The sequence below is a fragment of the Microplitis mediator genome, chromosome 3 (genome assembly GCF_029852145.1).
Source record: "Microplitis mediator isolate UGA2020A chromosome 3, iyMicMedi2.1, whole genome shotgun sequence".
Taxonomy (NCBI): Eukaryota; Metazoa; Arthropoda; class Insecta; order Hymenoptera; family Braconidae; genus Microplitis; species Microplitis mediator.
The window spans coordinates 5092473-5120251 of NC_079971.1; the positions used below are offsets into that span (position 1 = coordinate 5092473).

Below are 27779 nucleotides of genomic sequence, written 5' to 3' on the forward strand. Positions count from 1 at the left end.
GCAGAGCGGCCCCCCTTCAAAAAGTGATAAAAAAATTTTTTTTTTTCGTTTTTTTTTTTTTTAAATGTTTTCATCATTAAGAATGTATTTCTTTCTCTTGACAACTATTTTTGGTTTTATATTACTCGAAAAAAATTTTTTAAAGCGTAAAAAATCGTTCACTCTCGATTACCTTAATTACTAATTGTTATTTAATAAAAAAAAAAATCAATTCTATAATTTTATTTTATTTCAAAAATTTATCAACTAAAAAAAAAAATTTAATTTTTATAAATTTTTAGTGACCAAATTTGCCTCTTACATAGAGAAACGGCCGAAAAATATGAAAAAATAATTTTTTCGGAAGTTTCGGCTGGTCCATTTTGCCCCAGGTGTTATGCGTAGGGCTAGAAATGTGGAATTATAAGAATTTTTTTTTAATTTGACGATAAAAATATGAAAAAATCACTTTTTCAAAATTTTGGGCTTGTCCATTTTGCCCCAAATGTCATGCGTAGGGGTAAAAATGCGCAAACATATCGGATTTATAGTAATTAGTCGAAAAAAAAAAAAAATTTTTTTTTGGTCAAAATTTCAGGGGGGCCGCTCTGCCCCACCCTCCCCTGTATCCCGGCAAAATAGTATATATCCAGCTTATATCCAGCTTTGGTATTGTCGTATGTATGCTATTTTGCCGGCATATATTCCCGGATATATCTTTTTCCGTGTGAGAAACGTTCCGATCTTCAGGTACATCGATTAAATCAAAAATAGGGTAAATAGGTAATTTATTTTTAGGTTTTAACAATTGAAAATTTAGTTCCTAGTTGGGCCCCGATAAACTTTTTTAAACTTTCTCCTAAGACAATTGACCATTAAAAAAAAAATCTGAAAAACGGTTGATTTTCTATTATATAGAATTTTTTGGACGGCGATCCTGATCAAAATTAAGGCGTCCGTGGGATGTTCGGAGGCCTCGGGAGTATCAGACAAGTCTTCTGTACGAATGCTAGCATACAGAAGTAAAAGGAAAAAAAATGTTTCCCAGCAACGAGCCCTGAGTCTAGATTTTCGATCGATTTTCTATAGAATTTCTTAGACGTTGAAAGAATTTTAAGAAAGTGTTTTTTGCTAATGAAATCTAAATGGTTGACTTAATTGATGACAGTTTTTTTTTTAACAGTAGTTAAAAAACTGCCTCGAATGTCACTTCAAACGTCAAAATCGGTTCATAATTTCCAAAGACATTGCTGATATAAAATAAAAGATACAACGATTTACTTCATTACTTTTTTTTGATTATTGTTTATTCCTTAAATTTTCGTAATGGAAGATGCGAAATCACTATTTTTAAGCTTGAAGAGCTCTAAAGTGTATTAACAATAGTATTTTCGAGCTCAAGAGCTCAAAAATAGCGGGAAGTTTTAATTCTGGCCCGCAGGATCAGGCAGTTTTCAGATTTTCTTCCCATTTTTATTTTCATAAAATAAAATTTTCATTTTCATAAAATCCATCAAATTTTTTTTTTTTTTTTTTTTTTTCAACATGGAATTCATTTAAATTTGCAAGTTATTAATTATTAAATGTTTAATTTATTGAAATAGCTGACGTAAATGGTTGAAATGAAAGAGATGAATAATTATTATTTTTTATTTTTATTGAAGTGAAACATGAATCATTAAAGAGAAATTTTTATTCGATAAAAATGTTTAATGTTTTTTACATAAATAATTAAAAATCAGACTGCAATAATTAATCATGAATATTTAATTTTCAATTAAACATTCGAGAAAAATTTTATAATCGGACAATGTAAGAATTATTAAATTATACCAACCCAAGAAAAAATTTTCAATGTACTTTTTAATTAATGAATACATAATTGATTTAAAATATTTTAAAGCTTTAATAGATAATTAAAATTTTCGATTGGCAAATTGCTATGAATACTAATGGAAAATTCCACTCATAGCTCATTATTCTCCATAATAAAAAAGTATTAATTATTTCGGTACTGAAAATTAAAAAAAATTATGAATTATTAAATTATATCCATAAAATGATGTTTTTTTTTTTTCGAATGCCCATCATTCAAAAACTACTGAATATTTTGACACGAAATTTGCACCATAAACTTCTGCATATTTCAAAAAAGGTTTTTGTACGGAAAAAATAACTAGGTGGTGCAACATGAACCAGTCTACACAGAGAGAAGTTAATTATTGTATCTACTATACAAAAATTGTAATTTTAACTATCTAAAATGGTAATAACATTTTTTAGTGGTTATAATGATCAGTATTACAATTGAAAATGATAACAGTTACAATTGATGATGGTAACGGTTACTATCGAAAATGCTAATTGTAATTATTAAAAATTATAATTGTTACAATAGAAGATGGTAACTGTTACCATTCAAAGTTGTAAAAATTCTTAATTAAGAATGTGTGTGTGCTCGCGCGTGTGTGTGCATGAGTGAGCTCGCGCGTGTGTGTGCATGTGTACGTGCGAGGATATACATGTACGCGTGTGTTTACATGTGGTCGCGCGGGTGTGTGCGCACCCATGTGCATGTGTGTGTGTTCATGTTCGCGGGCGAGTGTGCGCATTTGTGCGTGCGTGTGTGCATGTGTGCGGGTAAGTGTGCGCATGTGTGCAGGTGAGTGTGCGACCCCGTATTTATATACATGTGTGCGTGCATGTGCACGTGCGTAGATATATGTATACATGTGTGTGTGTGTGTGTGTGTGTGTGTGTGTGTGTGTGTGTGTGTGTGTGTGTGTGTGTGTGTGTGTGTGTGTGTGTGTGTGTGTGTGTGTGTGTGTGTGTTTGTGAAATTAATCACTTCCCCAGTTAATCAAATGACACATGGACAAGCGTCTGACTATAACGTTTATATTTTAATTTTTTATTAGCTTAGATGGTCATCATTATTTTGGCTGATAGTAACCATTACCATCAGGTTATTAAGAATTACGATTTTTTATAATGGTAGTATTTATTTAAGATAATTTCTGGTTATCATAAATAATTGTAAACTTTACCATACAGATGGTAGACACTACCATTCAGATTGCTTATTTAATAATTTAAATGATATTATCAATCATATAATTCAGTTTAAAAATTATACTATAACTTGATGGTAACTTTTACCATAAAATTTTCTCCGTGTAGGTGGGTCACCATAAAAAATTATGTTACAGCAACATGAAAAAATCACGTTGAGAAAACATGAATTTTCATGTTGTAGTAACATTAAATTCATGTCGCACCAACATTAAATAGTATATTACACACCTAGGGCAGTAAAGTAAGAAATGTATCAGATCACATGTAATTGTTGGCCGAGGCGAAGCCGAAACTTCGTTTCACACAGCGGGACAAAAGTTGAGGCTTTCCGCCCGGAGAGGATAAAAAATCATGTCATGTCACCGGAATCTGAATGGAATGTTATTACAACATAAAAATTCATGTTTTCTCAACATGATTTTTTCATGTTGGCGTAAAATGACAAATCATGTTACCTCAGCTGAAAATTTTTTCTTGTTTTTGAGTCGATCAAAAACACTTCTCAGAAATTTGTGAAATTTTTTTACTCAACCAAAAAAAAATTATGAGTTTAAAAAAAAAATTCTTTTTTTTCAATAAGCTATAAGTTTTTCAAAAATTGACTTATCCGGACGTTTTTGTTTTTCAAAATTGCAGTTTTCAAATTTCGTTTTTGTCGTTAATTAGAAAAAAATTATTCAATTATTTTAAAAAAATTTTCCCATTAATATAAAATACATATTTTATATTACTAATAATTTTTTATTACCCCGCAACGCGGGCGAGATCTGCTCGTAATTAATAAACATAATTAATAAGGACATATGTTTAATTTATAAATAGGATGGCGTCTAAAAAATCAAAGCAAAACCACTCGATTCAACATCTACTGGAGTTACCGTCCAGCCGTAACGAGAGACTATCTGAGAGCAGTGAACAGCAATCACCAAGAACAACCCCTCGACAAGTTCCCGTGACTGTGCTTCATCCAACACCAAAAAAGGTAAGTACTTTAATCATCATTATCATTTCACACCACTTAACATTATTACATCTTATAAATTTTCTTAACTTTTATACTTTTTTTCTTCAATCGAATAAAAAACCACCCTTTCATATTTAATGAACTCTGAAATAAAATTACATTCAATCCATTAAGGTTTATCAATTTTTATTCTTTACTGTCAGATATTGAGGAATGAAATGGGTTTTACAGAAATAATTATTAAAATAATGATAATAATTGGGTATCATGTGATATTAAAGGATTATATATAGTTAACATCCTTTGTCTTACAATTTCCAGCGTTCGTTTCATCCCCAATGAATTGAAACAATGTTTCGTATACTGTAGACTCGGCAACATGATATTCTTCTTGTTCTTGTTCTTGTTATTCTTCGCGTTCTTCTACTACATCAACTTTTGCTACTTCTACTTCTACTTCTATTATTTTATGGCTCGTTTTCTCCCAGCACGTTTTCATCCCCCGGGCGTACTCAAATATTTACTAACCGATAATTACTCGCTGGATTACTTGCTACAATGTCAGTTATAAAAATTTGATTTATAAAAGAACCAGGAATCTATACTATTTTTTTTATACAATTTCATTTTTAACTTCCCGCTATGAAAATTGCAAATTTTCAAAAAAAGAGAAGTTATTGGTTTCGGTCCGATTTTTGAAAACTGAGTTTTCATCAGATGTCGACGTTTTGAGGTCTTAGAAAGCTATTCTGACTATTTCCGGGTGAACGTCCCTGTGAGTGTGTATGTGTGTGTGTGTGTAAACTTTTTTTGTCCGACGATATCTTTGGAATGAATCAACAGATTTAAACCTCCTTGGCGGCAATCGAAAGGGCTCACCAAGACTTAAAATTGATTAGATTTTGGAGTCGATCGGTCATGTAGTTTACAAGTTATACGAAAAATACAAATTGAAGTTTTTTTTTTAGGTATGGTCAAAATTAAATTCTAGTTTTGTATTATTGTCCACCTCGTATGTACGTATGTATGTAAATATCTGTAACTTTTGAACGAATGAACCGATTTTGACCCTCAAGGTGTTCGACGCGGCTTGTTAATATTTAGAATCTGTGTCAAATTGAGCTTGATCGGTAGGGTTCGTTCGGAGATATTCCAAAAATAAAAAATTTTCAAAAATGTTTTTTTTGGATAACTTTTAATTCGCTCGATGGATTGATTTCAAAATCTAATCAGCTCTAAAACTTTATAAGCCACGTCGAATGCAACCGCAACCATCAAAATCGGTTCATTCGTTCAAGAGAAACCGTGGACGAAAGAATTAAAAAAAAAATTTTTTTGAGTTTTTTTGAAATTTCTCAAAAACGACTCGATAAATCAATTTCAAAATTTGATCAGCTGTAGAGCTCGAGAATGTATACACCACAATGTTTTCGAGCTCAAGGAGCTCGATAATAGCGGGAAGTTTTAGGGCTGGCCCGCAGGGTTAACCGATAGACGGATTTTTTTTTAGCTTTTCTGCGTATAACTCGTAAACCACTTGCCCAATTCGCCTCAAAATGTAATCAGTTCTAAGCCTTGGTGAGCTTTTTCGATTGCCACCAAGAACGCTTGAATCGGTTCATTCGTTCCAAAGATATCGTCGGAAAAAAATAATTTTTTCAGTGAAATGTATGTATTGTTGGTCCGACAGTTTTTTGAGCTCAGAGATCCCAAAAATATACAAGTTGTAATATTTTCGAGCTCCATGAGCTCGAAAACAGTGCGAAGTGTTGGGGCTGACCCGCAGAACCATTTATTTTTTTTATGCCATGATTAATTGGCAGGTAGGGGTATTAGCTAACTAATTTAACTACAAAGTAAAATATAAAAAATATGTTAAAATGAAAAATGGGTTATCGCAAAGTTTGATATAAAGTATAAAAGGTATAAAAAATGAAATGGCTGTAGCCACGTAAACCGCTGACGATCCGTTTTGTCACGAAGTTGCTCGTCACTATTTTTTTTTAATATTATTTTGCATTTTATTTTTTAACATATCGATCGTTTTTAATAAAAAGTACGTATGTAAAATTTTTTATTACATACAATAAACGCAGTTTATATCTTTTGGGTCAATGATTTTATTGCATAAATATTTTATTAACATCAATTGGAGTCTAGGTACTTTTAAAAAGTATAAATTTAATATCACGGATGTTAAAAGTACTTTGTTGATACTGAAAACAATTATTTTTAGACGGTAAATTAAATTATAAATTTACGGTATAGGATAATTATAATTAGCATTTGTTACCGAAAATTAAATGAGGATAATTCAAATAAAGTTTTAATAAAGTTTAAATAAGTTATCAATTGACTTTATACTCTGATATTTCTCTTGACGTTGTTATTATATAGCGTGTAGCTCGTTGGAGTGTTATCGATTTTTAAACTTTCTCAACAAGTTTCTGTCGACAGCTGCCGGCGGGGAAGTTATCAAAGTTTCCAAGCGCGTCGAGAGTTACTGGGGATGGGGAGGTTCGGGCTCACTGAATTCCATCCGTGTAACATTGAGCTTGTTGCGTTTGCGCTATTAAATACCTAGGGGTCGTGGTAATCTCACTTGTTTACACGAAAAAAGCTCTGGTCGATACTAAAGAGCTCGCAAGCTTCCATTATCATCGGTCGGTAAAATCAATCGTCTGAAAGCTCGTTCTGTCGGTAAGCGATCGGCGGTTGATTTGTTACCAACAGACATGTTCAGTTGTCAATTCAGACTTCTGTGCGAATCTACCGACGATAAGCTCACGGTTCGGGCCACGGTAATGCAGGAATTTGTGTAGTTGTCGATAATTACGAGAACGAAAGAAGTTTTAAAACTTTAATCTCGACTCGAGGGCAAATTGAAATCAACTGATAGCAGACGATGTCTTTGCAATGCAAATTAACAAACTTCAAACTTGTACTTGTCGTACAAAGTTCAAGTGCAAATTATTTTGTAGTTACGAGGAACAAAGTTTTATCATGACTCATTACATTAGACAGGGCATAGTTTGTCTGTCTGTAATCTGTTATAACAACTTAGTGAATTAACAATTAATTCAAGTATTGAAACAATTTATAAAGTACTACAGAGTCGATTGATAAAGTATTAAGTAATGAATTTAATTCATTTACATAATAGATATTGTGTTATTTTACTCTATTATTTTTTAAGTACGTTATTATTATTATTGTTAAATTGTCTTAAACGTGTAATTTCCTATTGAGGTGCCTTGAATAGAATGTAAGGAGTTAGCTCTTGTGTTGGATAGTCTTGAGCATACGGAAAATGGCAGAATGGTTGGGAAATTCGAGGTAAATTTATGATAATTGCATAAATCAGAGCTTTCCTCCACAATAATCATAATCTATTGGGATAGTTGCGCGAAGTTAGCTATTTAGCCGACGGCGAATGTCGTCCGAGGGTGAGAAAGCTAGAACGCAGAGGCTTCTTCCGGGGGTGCGGTTGAATAAGATAAAGTCCTTGGGTATAAGAGAGAAGTCTTCGGTCTTGGTTTTGGTCTTTAACCACCACCGTCTCAACCAATTCTCATTGCCGAATCATCCCTATTTTACCTTCTCGTAATTTTCACCCCCTGTATCCCATACTCTTCATTACAACTCATCCCTCAGCCCCCTCAGCTTAAAACCCCCAGCCCCCAGCCCCCTATTTACTACCGACTGTCGTAAATGTCAAGAAACAAAACTAATGAACTCTGTTGACTTTTAGGTTGTTTAAGGGTGGATAAAGTTGATTGGCCGAATGTTTTAAGTCGTTTAGCTGAACGATAAAGCATGACTTTGAATTACTAATGTTGAGATAATAGAACAACCAAGAAGTTGAGTAGTGAGATTGCCTAAAGAGGGACAGAGTAGGTGAACACAGTCTGCACGGAAATTGATCTTAATGGTTTGCCACTTTGTGACTTTGTAACTAAAGTTTTGTGGTTTATATAAGTACGGACTTTGCAAGTGTGTGTGTGAGTGTCGGCTTTGTCATCTGTAAAAAAAAAAGTTTAAATTTAACCGTCTCAAGTTTCAAAATTATAATATTTTTTTGAACATTCGTTGAAGCAAATTGTTTTGCGGACGAGTAAATAGTCTATTTGGATGAGTAGGGTAAGTGGATAATTTTACAGCTTGTGAATCTGGTGTTTTTGACACTTGGTATATGTTTGTATAGTTAACAAAACGAGGAAACAAAAAAATAAAATCTGTTTGGGGTCCGGCTAATCTGGCGTTAGGTCGCGGAAAACGCAGCGTTAAAATACCGGAAAGCCAACCCCTAATCCGCTTAAGGAGATTTATTTAATACTTACGGTCGTCTGGCTCACCTCACGACCTCACTCACTCACTTTTCCCTTCTGTTTTTCTCTGTATTCACATTTACTCCTGTTATTCTTGTTTAACTTTATTTTTTTACGCTTATTTTTATTTTTTTTTGTATCGCCAAGTGATACTGACTCGTGAAATTCCAAACAACCCCTAATTTCCACGCGGACAGAGTGAAAATAAAATCCTCGGGAAAAAAAGGGTTGTGGGAAATTGAATACCAGGAAAAGGAATGAAAAAAAATGAGGTCGGATCTTCCGGATCAAGGGGGTGTTTAAAGGTACGGAAAGGAGTGTAAAGTAGACGCGTGCATCCCCTTGACTACTCGAGTAGTCAAGAATACACCCAATAGGAACAGGGTTGGGAATTTACTCTTAAGGAAGAAGCGTGAATTTTTATGAATGAACGACAGTAAGAATGCAGCCCCAACGTGCTTGTTCATTTTATTTTTTATTTATTTATTTTTATTCTTATTCATTCATTCTCACCCTCGCTTAAGTGCGTGATGTTTAAAAAAAAAAGACAGAATTAAAGTAGAGGTTGTTTAGGAATAAAAAGACACGCCTGTGAGGCATAAAGAGTGTGCTCGAGGGTTACTCGCGAGCTTTCATAAAAATTGTGTCAATTAAGCCGACAAATTTTTGTTCAAGTGACGTATTGGAATTTTCTTTAATATCACAGTTTACTTCTCAGCTTCACTTCTTTCAAGCTCTCAACAGGAACAAATATTTATTTATTTTTCAGTTTAGTTTATATTTTTGCGTTCCTTTTTATCTGTACACAGTTTTTTTTATCATCCGTTTTGTCTTGTACTCATGAAAATGTTACGGGCGAAAATCCCAAGGCTCATTCGGTAGAATCTGACGATAGCCTGAGGGCCGGACTGCATTTAGGGGGTGTGAGTGTAGGGAGGGTTGTTTCTGCCAGCCTGCCATTCTCTCTCTCTCTCTTTTCGTTCTCTCCAAGCGAGACTTCAGGGCGAGGATTAGCCCGTAGGGCATTGTAATGTCGTAAATACACCCCGGTGTTCACCCCTCGAATTTGCAGAACGTCTCTCTGGTTGCTTACTCACTCACTCTCTTACTATCACTCCCTATTCTCTCTTATTGCCTTGTAAGACCAAGAGTACGGTCGCGTACTAGAATCCCTTGGTTGCGAATAGACCTCGGGACTGTTTCTACACCGACACTCGGGACTTCGACAACCACCCTAGGTAACAATGTCTCTTATTACCACTGTATGCGTCATTTAACGTTTGCATTTTGTCATCTTATCCCTTTATTTTCATTTCCATTGATAATTTTTATTCATCCTGGCAGCTCCTATTGTATATACAAGCCCTCAATGAAATCTCTTCCTCAATAATTTCAAATTTAACTTGACTATTTTTATGAAAAAATTGTAATGAGTTATTTAACAGAAGACAAACATAAAGAGTAAAAGATCAGGGTAGTTTTTGCGAATGGTTATGTATATATAATTCAAAGTCTTAAAATAACTCGTGAAAATGGGAAGGAATAAAGGAGTAAGAAAATCGGGGATAGGAGACGCTTATAGTCGAAACGGAAAAGGGTTTTCGGTGGGGATTCACGGAAGGGCTGCGGGGTTATAATGAAATATGGCTGGCGTTCCGCTTCGTATAAGACTGCATTAAGATTATACCTAGCGCGTTGTGGCTGAAGGGCGAGTTACGGTAACGTCGGTGGATATATACTTATATATAGATATATATGTAGGCTAAGGCAGCAACCACCGGGAGAGACTAGCTTCGAAACGTTATAAGGGGGACCGTTTGGTTGGTTTTCCTGTAAGAAGAAGCAAGACGACGAGGGAAATAAGTGAGAGGGTAAGAGTGGGTAGGTGGGTGGTGATGGGTTGGTTCGTTGGCTGACTGGTGGATGCTGATGGTAGTGGAAAAAGGGGTTGAGAAGTATATGAGAGTATATTCCTCCTACAGTGTTTTAATCAAGCTGGATTTGCTGCGGCAAGCCATGGCTCTAACTTTCGTTTTAGCTCACAAGAGAACGAGAGAAAGACTCTAGTACGTCGTAATACTGATGCTTGTTGGTGCGTTTTAAATTCTTATTTTCTCTAGATGATGGAATACGTGAGGTATTTTAGTTTAAAGCTTTTCTGCCTCTCTCTATACTTGGCAAATTCAATCGATGGACATCTCACCCCTAATCTTTAGTTTTGGAAGACGGGGGACTGGAGAAGGGCGCAAGACTCCTTTGACGGATTCGAGACATCTCTAGGCTAGTTGGTAGGTGAGGCCACGTATACTCTTATGTGTACGTGTACTGCAAGTTTCCATGTTTCGCGGAATCGTGAGCTTCGAACGGGGGGTTTTAGTTGGCTGGGGTGGCATAGAACTGGCTGCAAAGTTAGTTATTGGGAAATGGCAGAGCCGTAGCTCTTGGCTTCTACACACTCATGTTTCTAGCAACCGTGGAATGCTTTGTTGATCTCAATTCGTCTATTGTGTATCGTCTTTCTTTGCCCGTTTGTTTAAGCAATCAAATCAATTATCTCATCTACCGATACTGAAATCTAAAAATAGTCTGGCTAAAACAAAACTCCGTCTTTACACACAACAAGAGAGAGAGAGTGAGAGAGAGAAGAATAAAACAACAATAAAAGAATAACTAAAATGATTTCGTGGAAATGGAAATTATTGAGCTTTGCTCGAGAAACTCTGGTCGATGAGCTTCGTTTTCAATTCTTCGAGGGGGACTACGTTACGGTGTCCATGAATAATCCACGATTGCAACCCTTGTGCTAAAAGAAATTACGAGGGTGATTTTCATGTCGCTTCTACACAGCTACTGCACAGGTAATGCTTTACAGGAGTTGTTTCGATGAAAAATTCTCCACCTTATTTTTACCCTTCATGCTCTTCTTTGGTATATATCAGTAACTCTTCATCCACCCTTCAATATTGTGTCGGCTTGTGTACAAGAAATCCTTTCTTGAATAAGAAACACTATAAATTCGGTTTAAGCTTTAATGCTTTGAGTGGAGACGAATATATTAGGAATCATGATTGATTTCAGTGTTGAAATTGATTCGATTGTGTTCTGACGTTGAATCTCAGACGGGGACTCGAGCCTTACTCGTTGTTCTAGGAATTCGTTTAATCTTGGCCACAACCCTTGTGAGAAAGCACACAAGCAGGAAGGAATCAAGGAAGGCGTACATACGCCGGACAATATGGCCGTGCTTTCTAGAAGGAAAGAGAAAGAGAATAGAGCTTGCAGAACAGCCTTGTGCCGGTCAGTATGCAATATGCCAAGGTTCACCATTATCCGTAGCTTGTTTGCTCGTTCCGTCCTCTTCTAGTTTTCTTGTTGAGCGCACTGGCCACCTAGATACCTCTCATAACCCTCCTGTGCCTTTCCACCTTCTGGTCCCGCTGACCTCCTTCATCTCCAACCGAATCCTTGGGCTTGGGAATTTAATTACACTATAGTGCCTACATTGTAGCTCTAGTCAGCCCGGATGTAAACTCCCCATTGTCGTTACACAAAGCTTCTATTTGTCACGAAACGGCTTCGACGCTAGCTTTCAATGCTAGTTCAACATCTACTCCAGTCACTAATTCAACTGCTTTGACGTTTTTCTTCATTTTGTTACCATGTTCATACTTATAAAATGATTTCTTTCTTGCTTCGCTCATTTTAATTTCAAGTTTCCAGCCATGGATATAAATTCAAAGGCTCATTATTATTGACGTAAGTACATCGCAAAGTTCTCGCGGTTTTCCGATTAATTTGAATATTTTAGTCGACTTTTCCTGAGGCAACTATATAACGCAACTCTCGGCTCTTTGCACATTATCAAGTAGATGTTGCTTCTTTAGTCTTCATCTTACGGTAAATTTCCGATCTTACAAAAGTGAGGAATAAAAAAAAAATATAAGAAGAAAAAATCTCAAAAAGGATAATAAGTAAAAGAGTGAGAGGAAGGAAGTTAATTATAAATTTTCTGGCTTTACACAGTACGAGGATCATCCGGCAGCTTTACTCAGGCTATTTCGAAGGAACAATTTTAATGATCGATTTATTCATTGTTCAGTTTGTCTTAATACTATAAAATATATACCTAAAAGTACGGTAATTAGTATCTTATCTATCTACTGTACTGAATATTGTATTCAGTTAAATATTACTATGTGTGGATGGATTTAGTAATAAAAGTTATGTCTTTAGTTATAAACTTGTTTTTACTTTATTTTAAAATATTCATAATGAGGGTGTAATTTCATGGTGAATAATAGGACTTTTGGTTGATGATGGATCCAGGGTATGAGAAAATGGAGAGCAACAGTTTCTCTCCTCTTCACAGTGTATTCTATAGTCATAGTTTTAGTTGTAGTTGTGTAGTTTGAAATTTTGTGGTGAGATCGTTCAGTCATAAATATAACTAGAATAATGCGTATGTTATAGCGGTGATGCTAAAACGAGGATGGTTTAGAAGCTCGTGAGACCGTAAACCCTCGTTACCATTCACTCGTCATTTAATTGCTCGTCCAGTTGATGGTTATTGTCTTACACCAATTTCAGCCGACGTCTCGTACTTATATTCAATAATAACAATAGTAATGGGAATAAACTTTTTTTTTTTTTAATGAAATGCTTTGTTAGTTGGAAAGTAAGTTTGGTAAAAAAAGTTTTATAAAATCGCAAAAGTGAAATATTGTAGATGCATGTGATTTGTTGATGGGAGACTTGGCTGAATGGTATAAGGATACAGCGGAGGTACGAGGGTTGCAAGGGGTAGCGGGAAACGCGGAGTAAACGAATGGTTTGGGGTATAGTAGGTAGGCAGTGGGTGGAATGAGGTAAAAGAGTGGGTGTAGGTGGGCTTAATTGCCCGCGAGTTAATTAAACTGTAATTCAATCGTGCGAATTCGCCGATGTTTTATCGCGGGTTCTGGTCGTGCATCGCGCTCTACTAAAATGAAACGAGGGTTTACTTCTACTGGTTCTGGTTTCTGGTAGTACTGGTGTTGCTGCTGCAAGTTTGCGTTTTAGGGAGTTGCACTTAACGTATATACGTTGATCGTACTTTACGACTGGTAAATATATTTAACCAAATAAATTTTCGTGCTATGGAATAATTTTTGATTGTACTTTAAACTTTTGTTTGTTTGTTTGTATGTATGCATGTATAGATTAAATTTATATTTGAGAATGTGAAAGTTGAGTTAGGCTAGCAAAGTTTCTTGTGGAAAAATTTTTCAGGGTTTTGAGCATGTGCAAACACACCCTATTTCTGATAAACTCTCCAGCGTGTTCAGTCCTGATAGGATGAATATTAAATTCTGGTCACCAGCAAACAACCGGTACTTGCGGTGGTCTTGATGGTATTGAAGCGTACGATTGAAATATGTAACCAGTTGGAAGTTAAACACAAGACTCTTGGAGAGTGAGACTTTGAGGGAGAGAGTGCAATTCTACTACCCTACGTGAATGGAATTCCATCAGTTTCAATTTAACATTTCTGACGGGATTTGTTTTCGTTTTCATTTTAGTTTTTCTGCGACTGGCTCTATATTCTTGAATACCCTCTGGTTATTTTGTAAAATCATCGAGACTCATTTACTCAAATGGTTGTAAGCTAAATTCTCATTTACTTACTACCCTTAAATTTTGTAATTGCTTAGGATGATGAGAGCTTTTGCCGAAGAATGCAATTTCGTTAGTAAATCGTCGCAGTCCATCGGATTATCGGTTCTCTATATACTTCTACTACTACTACTACTACTACTACTACTACTACTACTACTATTACAATTACTTCTACCTACATACTCTACAAGGCAGCTCTTCACCCGTCCGAGCTAGCACTGGCAATTATCTGCGAGAAATTAAGGTCCGGGTCGAAAGTAAAGGGAGTTGTGCGGGTGGTATGGCAGTGAAGTAGAGTCAGAAAACGGGGGAGATGTGAGAGAGGTTGAAGGTGGCAGCGAACGAATCTTGACGGAGCAGAGAGCAGCAGTAGCAGAAGTAGCAGTAACCAGCAAGAAGGGTGGTACGCTTAATTTCATAGACGTGCTAGCATGCCGCCGGCTGGGCCATGCGAGCAAGAACAATCGACCCCGGGAGCGTGTGCAAAGAGGTTCGGGAGTTTAAAAGGGGTGGTTAGATGGTGGAGTAGGTGGTTCAACAGCAGTAAGGGTGAGTACTTCCAAGGGATAATTACAATAAGCAGGCTGGCTGCCCTTGCTGACTCGAGTTTGAGGCCGGTGGTCTAAGAAAACCAGTGCCGTAAGCTTTCAACTCTCCATTTGTTAATCAATTTTTGATATTTTTAAAACTCGTTTCACTTTGTCATTTCTGATGATTAATTTCATTTTGATAAATTTAATGCATCATGATGAAAATTTTACACCGTAAAACCGCACGTTTTCTAACTCAATTATCTGCGGATTCTCGGGCTAATTGAATTAAACCACATCATTCCGAGACCTCAGTACAACTTTACTAAAAATACTTAGGCATCAGTAAAATAATTTTAAACTGAGCTGTTGTAATAATGAAAAATCCATTGTTCTTAAAATGTTCATCTGTTTATTTTTGGTATATTTTAACTAAGTTTTAGTTTAGAAAGCAGCTTTTCTGACATTGAACGGGTTCTTAGAAAGCGTTACCCTTTAGATGCTTTAGATCCTCCAGGCGGTACATACCGGGTCCATTCAACAGCGGCCCTCGCTCATTAATTATAAGAAAACATTGTACCGCGACCATCCGGTGCGGTTCGTAAGTCTTGATATTCCAATGGCATAACTCATCCGAGGGTTTGGTCACCCTCTATTTTAAAAAGCTACACCTAAAAGACGTCTTTCTAATTTTTTTGTATTGTTCTTTAAATAAAAAGTTTTGCTTTGTAGCGTAAAAAAGGCTTTAAGTTATGTAGGTTTAGGCCGGGTTAGAGTTTCGGTGGCTGATGGGAGGTTGAGGTTGGGAGATAGAGGATGACGTTGTAGGAATATACGGAATCCTTTGACGTGCCGAAGCGGGCGCATCTTGAGAACGTCCTTGCGTCTTATCCTAATAACAAGCGGCATTAATCACTAGTGCGCTACGGTGCAATTACCGTGATGGCGTTGGGTTTTCGGGAACTGCTGCTGCTACTACCACTGTTGCTGTTGCTGTTGATGTGTACTGGGAACTTTGGAAGGGGTAGTAACTCAAAGTCAAAGGGTGAACACAAGCTTTCTGTTTCTCATCACCATCTACACTCTATAGTCAATCTACAGTCGCTCATATTTAGGATCATCATGCCTGTTTTAATATCAGGACTTTCTGACCACCAGCTTCTCACAAATAAAGTATTTAATAATTTAGTTTGTTCTAAAAGCAGAAGGCTGGCTTAAGTTATTTAGATTTAATTAATCAAAGAAATATTCAGTTGTATTGGCTAGTGGTTAAACTATTTGAGAAGCTATCTTAAAGCTCTTGTAGATAATTTTACCCGTACCCTCGAGTGCCAGATTGTGATCAATGAACGGCGCAGATGCCACGGAATATTGTGTGTGTATCTAATCGACCACCCTGTCACTCTGACCGCTGAGCCACCCCCTTGGGCCAGAATATCCACCCTTAAACCTCCTTCGTACAGTAAAGTCCTTCAGGGACTCGAGCCCATAAATCGAAAGTTCGAGACTTTGGCACTATCGAGGCTTCTGTAAGATCGCACCGATTTGTCTGAAAACAGAAATCCTCGAGGATATAACGTAAAACCACCCTTATTTTTCTATTCATCTCTTATGTATATATATATATATATACATATATACATATATCCCTATAAAGTGAGCTATAGAACAGCAAAAGTATATAAATTTTGATTTCCTGTAAGAAATGAATGGAAAGGGTTTAATTCAACTGGGAATGAAACAGCCAGCAGGTGATGTCGTCGGTTTTGTACCTCACACCAGTTCCCTCTTTATAACCACTAGCTCCGCGCGAGGCTCTGTCAAGTTTAAACCCGCTACGTGACTAAGTTGCAAGGGACCTGCTAAGATGTCCGCTAATTTATATGTTCGCGTTAACTTGCCGGCCTCTTATGCTTCTGCTTTCTCTCCTACTTCTACTTCTGCTGCTGTTGCTGCTGCTACTTCATAGTACATAGCATCTCTCTTGTACATATTTTCATCCTCTCCCTTATGTCTGCTTCTGCTTCTGCTACTGCTGCTGCTGCTGGACGAGCTTCTGCAAGAGAGGCCACGGCTCGCATAAGTAATCGCTGCTATCACGGCGGGCAGATGTGCCAAAGATCCCTCGTGGTACTGTTAGAATACGTGGCAAACTATATATATACATATATATATATATCTACAGTCTTTAACTATTACCATCATTAATACCACTATCGTTGATCATTTTCTTCATTTCACGAATAAAAACAATACGCACAAATTTTATATCAAAGTTCTTTGAGATCACCAGGTTATCTGTCTAATATTATTACTGGTTACTTAAAAATTCTTTACGCGTAGATTTTTATATTCCGTTCGAATCACTAGCCAAGTTACTGAGAATTTGATGACCACCCTATGACGTCTCGGGATTTATTTTTTCATCAACTGTGGCCTGGGACCCTCGTTTGTTTCATATTCTAGGAAACATTGCGGTAAGGCGGTAGACAAAAAATAAAACCAATGAAGGAAAGTCAAGGAAATAGTGGCTATAGATACAGAAGTTTGATACTCAAGTTCGTCAAAGGAGCTGGATTATCATGAGGTCAAGTTTGTAGCGTCTTAGAAGTTTGTATCTAAACCATTGAGGGTTCTACAACCACATTTTCAAGATCTTGAGACGAATCAATGGGAATTTAAACCAAGACTTTCAGTCTTACGGAATCCAGAGTCTTTGAAGATGATTCGCGACTCTTCTCCATTAGGCTTGATCGGCTCTCATCTGTCCGATCAACCGCAACTTCTTATGCCAAGTTTCCCTGGTTTACAAGACAACCGTCTTAACATTAGTCATTTTTCTTTCATTTCCGTTTCCCCTTCTTAATACATCCCGGAAACAATAATTCATCTTATAAAATATCCTACAAAAAATTATTATTCTACATTTTTTTTTTAAATCCCGTCAATAATTCGACTGTTTTTTTATTTATTTTTCTTCTTCAAGCGTAGAAGAGAGGGTTAAAGACACACAGGAGTGTCTCGGTTGGTTGGAGTAAGTTAAAGTCAAGGCAGGTATTCCGGATGGATCTTGGAGTTTCGTAAAGGCATTCGCCTCCAACTCCGAGTACAAAGTTATCCCGAGGTACGTGAGAGATAGATGGGGTGGATCGTCGTCGAAGGATGTGGGAGTGTAGGGGGCGTCATAGGGATCGTATGTAGTGAGGTGTAAGGCGGGTAGTGCGGGTCGTCCGAGGCGTTTCAAGGCGAGCAATCACTTAGGCAAATATTCATGTGCGAGCTCGTCTTCGACATGTGGGTGATCCAACTCCATCTATATGAACCTCACGAGGGAACGGGAATTCTCTTTCCCTCTCTTGTCTATAGGAAATCTAGGTATATATGTATATAGGTATATATGTATGTGTATGTAGTTAAGGGTAACGGCCAGAGGGCATGAGGGCGGTTTCCAAGCCCTCATACTTACTGATGCTTACATATAAAACTATTTCTTCATATTTAGATTGCACATTACTTTTATAAATTTTATAAAAAATCACGATCATGTAGATCTACATGATTTGCCTTTACTTGTGAAATCCAGAGGCCACGAACCCTTATCAAAACAGTGAGAGGGTGGAATTTCAGGGTGAAACGCCAATATAAATCATGGACTGTGTGTACTAAGGGGGTTAGGGGTGACACAACTGTGTAGCTGCTGTAGGTGGATGGGCGAGGGTCTCAGGGTATCCAGATCTCAAAGTCCAAGCAACTTTTACTTATAACGCGGTACCGGCTAAGGGAGAGAAAATGAAAGCGAAGGAAAATTCGCGCAAGGGGGTTGCGCTTTTCTATATACTTATGTATACTATATATATATATGTATACTAACTTATACGAGTTGGTAGTCTTCGTATACGGCGACGACTACGACGACGGCGAGATCAGTACATTACAGATAAAGTAAGAGACCCTCTTGGACTTTTTTAAGCTATAAATTTCATCTCGGAGAAGTGTTTGCCGAACTGGTTCCTTCCTAACTCAATTGCTCCCGGGCCCTTGTTCAGTGATCTATGATATCTATCCCCCAACACTCTTTTTGAGAAATCACAGCTAGTCCTCGTGCCCTGGATTTCTCATCTTCGACAACTCCGCTCTCAATATAAATCCCTTATTTTTTTCACTTTACTTTATATAAACTTTGTATACTTATACATCTGGATAGATTATAAGCCGCGTTAATGAGTCTTTGATGAAGATATTTTCAGAGGATTAATGGGAATTAAAAAGCACCCGCTGTCTTATAAATGAACCCTAAATAATAGGATATGGAAGAATGTTTTATTAAAAATTTTTATTTTTTATACAAATAAAATTATCTATTTAACATCCATTTGGGAGGATTCAGCTGGGTACAAAATATTAATAATAATCCTCTTAAAAGCAAGCGAACTAGTGGCGATTTTGTTCCGCGTTGACGAGACGATTTTCCTGAAAACGTAAACGAGGAATAGTATAAAGAAAAGAAAGGATCGAGGAAAAAGCATGAGAGCTTGCGATCTAATGACTGGGAATCCTCTTTATGGTTTACAAGAAGTTTGACCCTCAGTGATGAGAATTATGGGGGTGAGGATGCCGTTCGACATCAGTGGACTCGAGTAGATCTCTCTATACAAAGAGCGACTCTTCTCGCCTCGACTCTCTGTCTCGTAGCTTCCTTTCCTTTTTCTCTTTTCTCTTCAGCTATTTTTACTTTTTTCTTTATTTTTTTAACATTTTTTTTGTCTTCTTCCATAAATTGTTCACGGAGGGTCGCCACGCCAAGGTGGCCGGAGACAAAAGAACGGGAAGGAAAGCAGGAGTAATGTATTTAACTCGAGCACCCGAGACGGAGATTACGATGAGAATATTGTCCGTAGGATTTTTATTTTATTCCCTCGGGCAAGTGGATTTTTTTTCTCTTTATTTTTCTTTCCTCTCTTTTTTATACTTATCCTTTTTTTCGTTGTTATCAAACGTATTGTTTCGCGAATTTCTATTCATTCGTCTCATTCGAATGGACAAAATGATACTTAAGGACATTAAAAAATACGTTAAAGGAAAAGTACGTGGGAAAAAAAATATATAAATATAAAACAAAGTGGAGTAGAGAACAAAATATGAGCAAACTTTTTGAATGAGATTGTTTTGATATATTTTTTATTTTTTCGCTTTATTTTAAAATGAAATTTTTTTTTCATTGCTTTTGTCGTGTATGTACAACATGATGCTTTCCGTTTCCATCAGACATAATTGCATGTCTGAAAGTGGATCTCGAGAAGGCATTTCAGTAGGCAGTAGCAGCGATGGTGGAAAAGGAGTATATAGTACAGTACTGTGAGAAAAGGAGCGGCTTGTGAAGGTAACTCGATATCTAATTACCTTCTGGCGTTACCTGTGACTCTATACATTTATATATGTATATATTGCTTCGAAGCTGGATGACGTATGAATGTTTCTTCGCTTCAAATATTTTCCCAACTCATATCTCTTATTACCATTCAGAATTCTGATAAACTTTCGAGCTTTCGTAGTGCTTTAATGAGCTTTTTAATTATTATTTTTTACTCTATGATTTTTCCAAAGCCATTGACGAATTTATGACTAGAAACTTTTTTAATTAGTTTTTTTTTAAGCTAAACTTTTTTTAAATCAACTCAAAGCTCTATGATACTTATTGGAAATGAAACGATTTGATAATAATGACTGCTTATATTTAGTGAAATTCTAATGAATTTTATGGCCATTGTATTTAAAGTAACGATCTTTAAAATGACAGTTCAGTTGTATTTTTAAATGATTATTGATACTTCCGGTACACTGTAGAAAAAACGGGGTAAATCTAAGCGGTGTAGGTGTTAAAATTTTTGGTAGTAAATGATCACTACGATTAATTAGTGTTTTTATTAATTAATTAAATTATTGGTGGGCGTAAAATTGTGTAATTTTTAAATAAATTATGCATAACATAAATAATTATTTACATAAGTACACAGCGAAATTTAAATTTCCTCCAGATAATATTCATTAAAATTCTATATTTTTTTATATGCAATACATTTTTTTTTCTGATTTCTATACGTGTAATTTCTTTTACACCGATTCAACACCGCCAAATTACACTGCCTACACGTGTGTTATTTTATTTGAACACCGCGTGGTGTTAAATTGAGTCCATTTTTAACACCACTCTTTTTACAGTCTCGTATGAACCAAATATATATCCGTATATTTCTGGGCAAATCTGAATATATGAGACATAGGGGAGAGGGGGGGGGGCAAAGTGGGCCCTCCAAAAAATTTTGGATTTGATATTAAAACGACGGAGAAGACAACAATCAAAGGAAAGGGAAAAGGAAAAAGCAAATCAAAACAATCGGTGGATGATACGGCTTGTATTTTTTGTGGCAAATTATACTCAGAATCGTTAGAGCCATGGATTCAATGTAAAAATTGGGCCCATGATTCACGTGCCGGTGTTCACAACAAAGTTGTGCGAAGCTACACTTATGATATTTGCAAATAACTATAAAACAATTGTATTTTAATAATATAAAAAATAATTTTAATAGTCTGCTGCGATATAACTTTAAACTGTAATTTTATTATCGTTAACTTTCTTATTAAATTATATTTAATGAACAGTTTTGGTGGTCTATTTTAGCCCTCATTATATAAAAATTTCGATGAGCTTATTATCCTTCCGAATTTATTGGCGTATAGAAAATTTTGAGAGGCCCACTTTGCCCCCTCCTCCCCTATATTTAATTTTGCCTGAATATATCCCGGATATATACTTTTTTCGTACGGGTATCGTACATTATGTAAAAAAATATGAGAATTTAATGAATATTGTCTGTAAGAAATTTTAATTTTGCTGTGTGCTTATTTAAATAATTAATGTTATAAGTAATTTATTTAAAAATTACACAATTTTAGGCCCGCCATTTCAATCATCAATAATTTAATTAATTAATAAAAACACTAATTAATTGTAGTGATCGAGTAAGTAAAAATATTTTCAACACTGAAAAATATTTTAACACCGAGAAAATTTTTTAACACCGGTAAAGAATATGTACACCGACAGGGGTGTTATTTTAACACCGCTTTCGGTGTTGAAATTTAACACCTACACTGCCTGAACTTACCCCGTTTTTTTACAGTGTATAAATAAAATTATTTTGTTTATTTAAATGAAAGTCGTAAAGAGTAACAGTTACAGGGTAAACTCACGTAAAATTATAATCTCATTAAGAGTATTATTTTCGTTGTCAATATAAAACTTTTCCCGCCACTAAAAGTTAAACAATTTCATATAGCCTTGGCACGTTTTACCCCTTATATAACCACACTTGCACCCCAGCGTTGGTTCTAATACCCTTGACACATGTGTCGCGAGGCATAGACCGATGGCTGAAACTTACGACGGCTGATGATGACCGATTTGTCTTCGATTAAGGTCAATTTTCTTAGAATATCGAGCGTAAAATAAACGAAATTTTTTTAATAATAAAAAAAAACATTTTTTTTACGGGTTAGTTATTTTGTTAAGGGATTTTGTCGGGCGTAATGTTGATTAAAGGTGAAAATAGCCAACAACTCAAGCTTTTAGTTATCGGGAATTACTTAAACCAGCTTTACGACTACAGGAATTGCACACCAGCGAAAAGGGGATTCGGATGCATTACCGTATTAGCTGCCCGTGCTTAGAAAGGGTTACGAATTCAAAGTAGATTATAGTCAAGTCCGAATTAATCCCTGCTATCAGCATTAAATATTTTTTTTAATTTTATTTTATAGATATTAATATATTCAATATTATCTAGTTCAAATAATTGAATAATTGTTATATTTGGAGAAATAATTATCTGCTATTTTTGTCGGACATGATTTTTTTTTTTTGTAAAATAAATTAGGAATTGACATTTCGAGCTGTAAAAAAATCGGGAGTGAATTCTGAGTAATTACAGATTTTATTTAAATCTGAATTCACTTGGGGTTCCGGTGTTTTTAATGGAATCGATGTGCATGCGTAGTAAATAGGGAGTTTGTTTTTTCAGCAGAGTGCACGGAGAGAAAAGAATAGTAATGATTACCATTCTACATAGTAACCAGACTCATTTTTTGTAAAATGGTAAATAATGCTTCGTAGAGTAGAATTTATTATCATTTTTCTGGTAATGATTACTATGTTACATTGGAACAAGTGAAATGGTAAAAATCGCTATCTAGCATGGGAATCAGGTCTATGTAGAATGCTACTCAGTCCTATGCTTGAATAGCTGTCATTACAGTGTAATAAATATATATAAGAGAACGAAGCAAACAAACGAAGTAAATAAATTGTTTAATACTAAAAATTATAATTTTTTAAATTATTCTTTATCTTTTATCAAAAAATGATATTTTATTATGAGCAATATTTTGATTATTTCAATAGATTAATTCAATTTCTACATATATTTAAAGTAACTCGAGTTATTTATTTTGTCATAACCTTATTTACTAAATATAAAATAAATAAAAGATCGTAAGTGTTGCTAGGTAACATTGTAGTCATGTCCATTTGCATAGTTCTCTCGTCAATTTAGAATGGTAATCATTTCTATGCTAGCACAGCCAACGTTACCATGTAGAATAGGGGAGATTACTCTGTCCCGTGACTCCCGACGCTAAAAAATCCTCGATACTATGTAACATAGTAATGGATACCATTCTACATAGGAATTATAACTATTCTTTTCTTCCCGTGTGATTTCTGAATGATGAGGAATTTATTTCGATCCACATTCACTCAGATTCGGAGTTTTAATGTTAAAATAAACTCCCCTTTGGAGTAAATTTCACTCCGAGGGGTTTAAATAAATAAATAGTCATCCGATCCGCAATTACTCTGCATTTACTCCGCGTTCGCTCTACAAATTTTTTACAGTGTAATGGGAAATTTTAATTAATACTGAGTTAATTATTTTATACTTTTATAAAAAGAAACATAATTCCTGTATTTTTTGGAAATTAATTAAAGAAAATAGGAAATTTTCACGAAATTTAGAAAAGTAAAAATCATAAATATTTTCAGCTGAAATTTATTTTTAATTTAAACTCGTGATATTTCCAAAAATTAGGAAAATCAGCATAATTAATTATTAATTTAAAAATTTCGTCATCTTGAAAGTACATGAAGAGAAATGTATGGTACACTGAGGAAAAATTTCCCTTCGGACAATTAAATTGGTTTTGTTAAATTCTGTTAAACTAAAATTTATTTGGAACAACTAAATTTTATTACGTCGATATAATTTATTTTGTCATTTTTAACAAATGATTTAATAGACTCTATTTGGTTGACATTAATATTTCTTTCTCTAAGATGATAAAATCATTTGGTACAGTTAAGAAAATATTTATTCAATGGACAACTAAACTATTTAATAGTGCCAACAAATCCAAATATTAAAGCAAAATATTATTATATTAACTCTAATAAATATTACTTAGACACAAAAAAATATATTCATTTAGAATAAATATATATATTTGTTCGAGGTTAATAAATATATATTTGAACCTAATGATTATTGATTTAAAAGTTGTGATGTTAGGCAGCAGCAGCGGGAGTAGTTCGGTGCTCGCCACTAGATCGCGCCCACCATTTGTGGTGTCCCTGGTAAGATACTTATTTCAGAGTTTTTATATTCGCCAGCTTAAAACATTCATGGGATGGTTTGTCCGCTGAATATTTTTGATAATAATACAGGGGTATCCTGTATTACACTCTGACATTTAGATAGATAGATAGATAGATAGATAAATAAATTTATTTGATCTTGGAGTCGAGACTCCCTCAAGACCATCAATATTACATAATTGAACAAATTTTATACATAGAATACAGCACTTTTTAATAATATAAGTAACAATTTATAATAACATACTTAAATTATACAATAAAATAAAAGTAAAAATTTTTCATCCTGTGAGTACTTCCTTGAACTTCGTATGTCAGAAGTCATCTTTCTTGCACAGCTTGTACATGTGTGAATAAGCCCTTCGCATATTTTTTCATGCCTGGTTACTGCTGAGATTTCGGAGTAGCACAGCTTACATTTATCGTAAGACAATACCTTGGAAGTGCTTCGTCCAAACATAGTTTTAATTCTGTTGATATTCGAGATGCAGGTTCCACTCCAAATTGGAGCTGCATATAATAATATGGGCTTAATCATACTTAATCAAACGTCATCGTGACGTTCGTCACTGTCGTGGTCGCGGTTTGTTTGTACGTCTGTTTGTCGGTCTTGTCTGCCACTAGCCCTGTCGCGTACGTCTGTCTCGTTCTCACTACCGGCACCCCCTTGAGACTTTATCCCAGTCGAAACGATTTGCTCAAGCTCAGTATTTAGCTGAGCCTGCTCAGTAATTAGCTTATTCATAACAATTACAATACAATATGGGAATGATTCCCATAATGTAAGGTAACCGGTTTTTTTGAAATGTTGAATGTAGGAACGGCACCCATACATATTATAGTAACCATTATCATAATATTATAGTAATCGTTACCATAATACATGGTAACCATTACCATACATTATGGGAATGATTACCATACAGTACGGGAATGATTACCATAATATATGGTAACCATTACCATAATAAATGGCAACTATTACCACACGGAGAGAAAAGAATAGATCTGATTCCAATGTAGAATGGTAATCATTCCTATGTTACATAGAAACGAGGGTTTTTTAGCGATGAGAGTCAAGTGGCAAAGTAATCCCCCCATTCTAAATGGTAACGTTGGCTATGCTAGCATAGGAATGATTACCATTCTACATTGACGAGCGGACTAAGTAAATGGACGAGATTACAATTTTACCTAGCAATATTTGCTATGTTATTTATGTAAAATAAGTAAGTTCAAATGTTGATAAAACAACTAGTCCCTCATAATCATGCTTTAAAAATTCGTTAATTTTTTCGTTTGGATCGTATAAATATATAGAAGATGAATTAAAAGCGATAGGAATAATTAATGGATGGGATGGGCCAGATTCGCCAGGATCTACACCACCTAAATGGATAGCAGGAACCTGCATGCAATAAAAGAGGTTATATGTCAGGTTTATTAAAATAAAATGATTAGAGTATTAAAAAATTATTATTTAAATGTTCAAATACTTACACTTCGATCAACCATTATTTACTTTTTATTAAAATCAATTTCTTAATTTAGTTTGTAGATTTAATAAATTTTTTACACAAAATAATAAAATTATTAACAAAGGAGATGACGCCAACTTTCGCACATACATAAACACATACACGCATGTTACTGCGCAACCTTTCGCGCATACTATAGCATGTATATTTATTAAACTGTAGGGACAGCTATTCTAGCATGGGACTCATTACCAGTCTACATAGCTCTAATTCCCGTGCAGACTAGCGATATTTACCATTTCACTCGTTTCAATGTAGCATAGTAATCATTACCAGAAAAATGGTAATGTATCTTATTCTACATAGCATCATTTACCATTTTACTGAAAATGAGCATGGTTACCATGTAGAATGGTAATAATTACTATTCTTTTCTCTCCGTGCATAATACATGGTAACCATTACCATAATGCATAGTAACCATTACATACATTAATGGAATGATTAACATAATATATGGTAACGTTTACCGTAGTATAATGGGAACGATAACCATAATATTATGGTAATCATTACCATAATTCTTTCACATGCGATATGGAAACTGTTACCATAATGATGGGAATTTTTCCCGTACTTATGAGAACTTTTACCTGAAATTTGGGCCTATATGCCATAATTCCAAGTAATCATTACCATAACGGTATGGGATGATATTTCATAAACGTACTAAGAACGGATACTATAAATTTCTTTCCGTGTAGCGCCAAAAAAAGTATATTCTGGGTCTTTAAGATTTTTTTCTGACAATTATTTTAATAACATTTTCAAAACTTAGTGATTCTAGTCAAAGAATATTTCTAACTATCAATTTTTTTATATACATTATGACTGAAATTTATTCCGTGCGACTCCAGAATAATTAACAAGTACACGGAGAAAAATAAATGATTGGAGTTATCATACTAAATTTGTAGCTGCAATCATCTAGGATGATTAAAAAATTTTTCAGTGTAAAGATGGTTAGTGCTACAATTTTTTATAATTGCAGTTACTATTTTTTATAGTAACAGTTACCATCAGGATGATAACAGTAACCATTAAGATGATTACAGCTACTATCAGGATGGTAATATTTACCATCAGGATAATAACGTTTCCTATCAAGGATAGTGATAGTTTATCACTGATAAATATTATTAAATGCTATAAAAAAAATTGATCAAAAATTCAATAATTTTCAAGTACTGGTGCAAAATTATTAATTTTTTATTACAAATATGATGACAAACATACTTAAATTTTATTTATAAAATTTTTACAAAAAAATGACAATTATTTATTTTTTACAATTATTTAAATCCATAATTTAGTTATGTACACTTGATTGTCTAAAATATTGAAATAAGTTACTGTACAGTCTTCAATATCAGCATAAAAAAAAATTTCCAAGCGAGAGAGCTTCTGTTAATAACTTTGAATGATTGAGTGTGTTCATCGAAATAACAATCATCCAAGTACTGGGTAATGAATAAAATTTGGCCATTGTTGACATTTAGTATTTTTTTAACTTGGTAAAATGATGGTTCGTCAGACGGTTTCATTATAATTGAATTAATTGTTATTCTTTCATTCTGAAAACTTGTCCATTGAATGTCTTGAACAAGGTCGTCTATTTTGTATGGTAAGGGTTCATGACATCCAATGCTGACAAGAACATCATTAATTTCAATGTTTATGTTTCCACTTTTGAAAACCCGCGTAGAGTGAAAAAGAAAATAACGTATATTTACGTTTTAAACAGGGGCGCTGATGTTTAAAGTCTAATTGTCTTAGATGGTAACTTTAATCATCTTTAATGGTAACTACTACAATTTCTGATGGTAACTGTAACCATCTAGATCGTAAATACAACTATTTAAAATGATAACTGTAACTATCTCTAATTAACATACATGATTGTAACAGTTACCATAAATATGATTTATACAATCATCCAGATAGTTGTCACTACCATCGGGTTGATGGTAAAAAATTTTACCATAAATAGATAGTAACTGC

General features: G+C 34.8%; 1 protein-coding gene across 10 annotated transcripts in view; it reads left to right on the forward strand.

Moving 5' to 3' along the window:
• The window catches only part of LOC130664387 (mucin-5AC-like), a 324309-nt gene that overhangs the window by 17911 nt on the left and 278619 nt on the right, over nt 1-27779 (forward strand). For 9 of the 10 annotated variants that reach the window (XM_057464205.1, XM_057464214.1, XM_057464206.1 and 6 more), the window contains one exon: nt 3877-4036. In XM_057464205.1, coding sequence (XP_057320188.1) covers nt 3878-4036 — 159 coding nt within the window. In that variant the 5' untranslated portion in view covers nt 3877. Of the gene's footprint in view, nt 1-3876; nt 4037-27779 lie in introns of those variants that run through there. The other variant, XM_057464212.1, reaches the window with a different exon arrangement.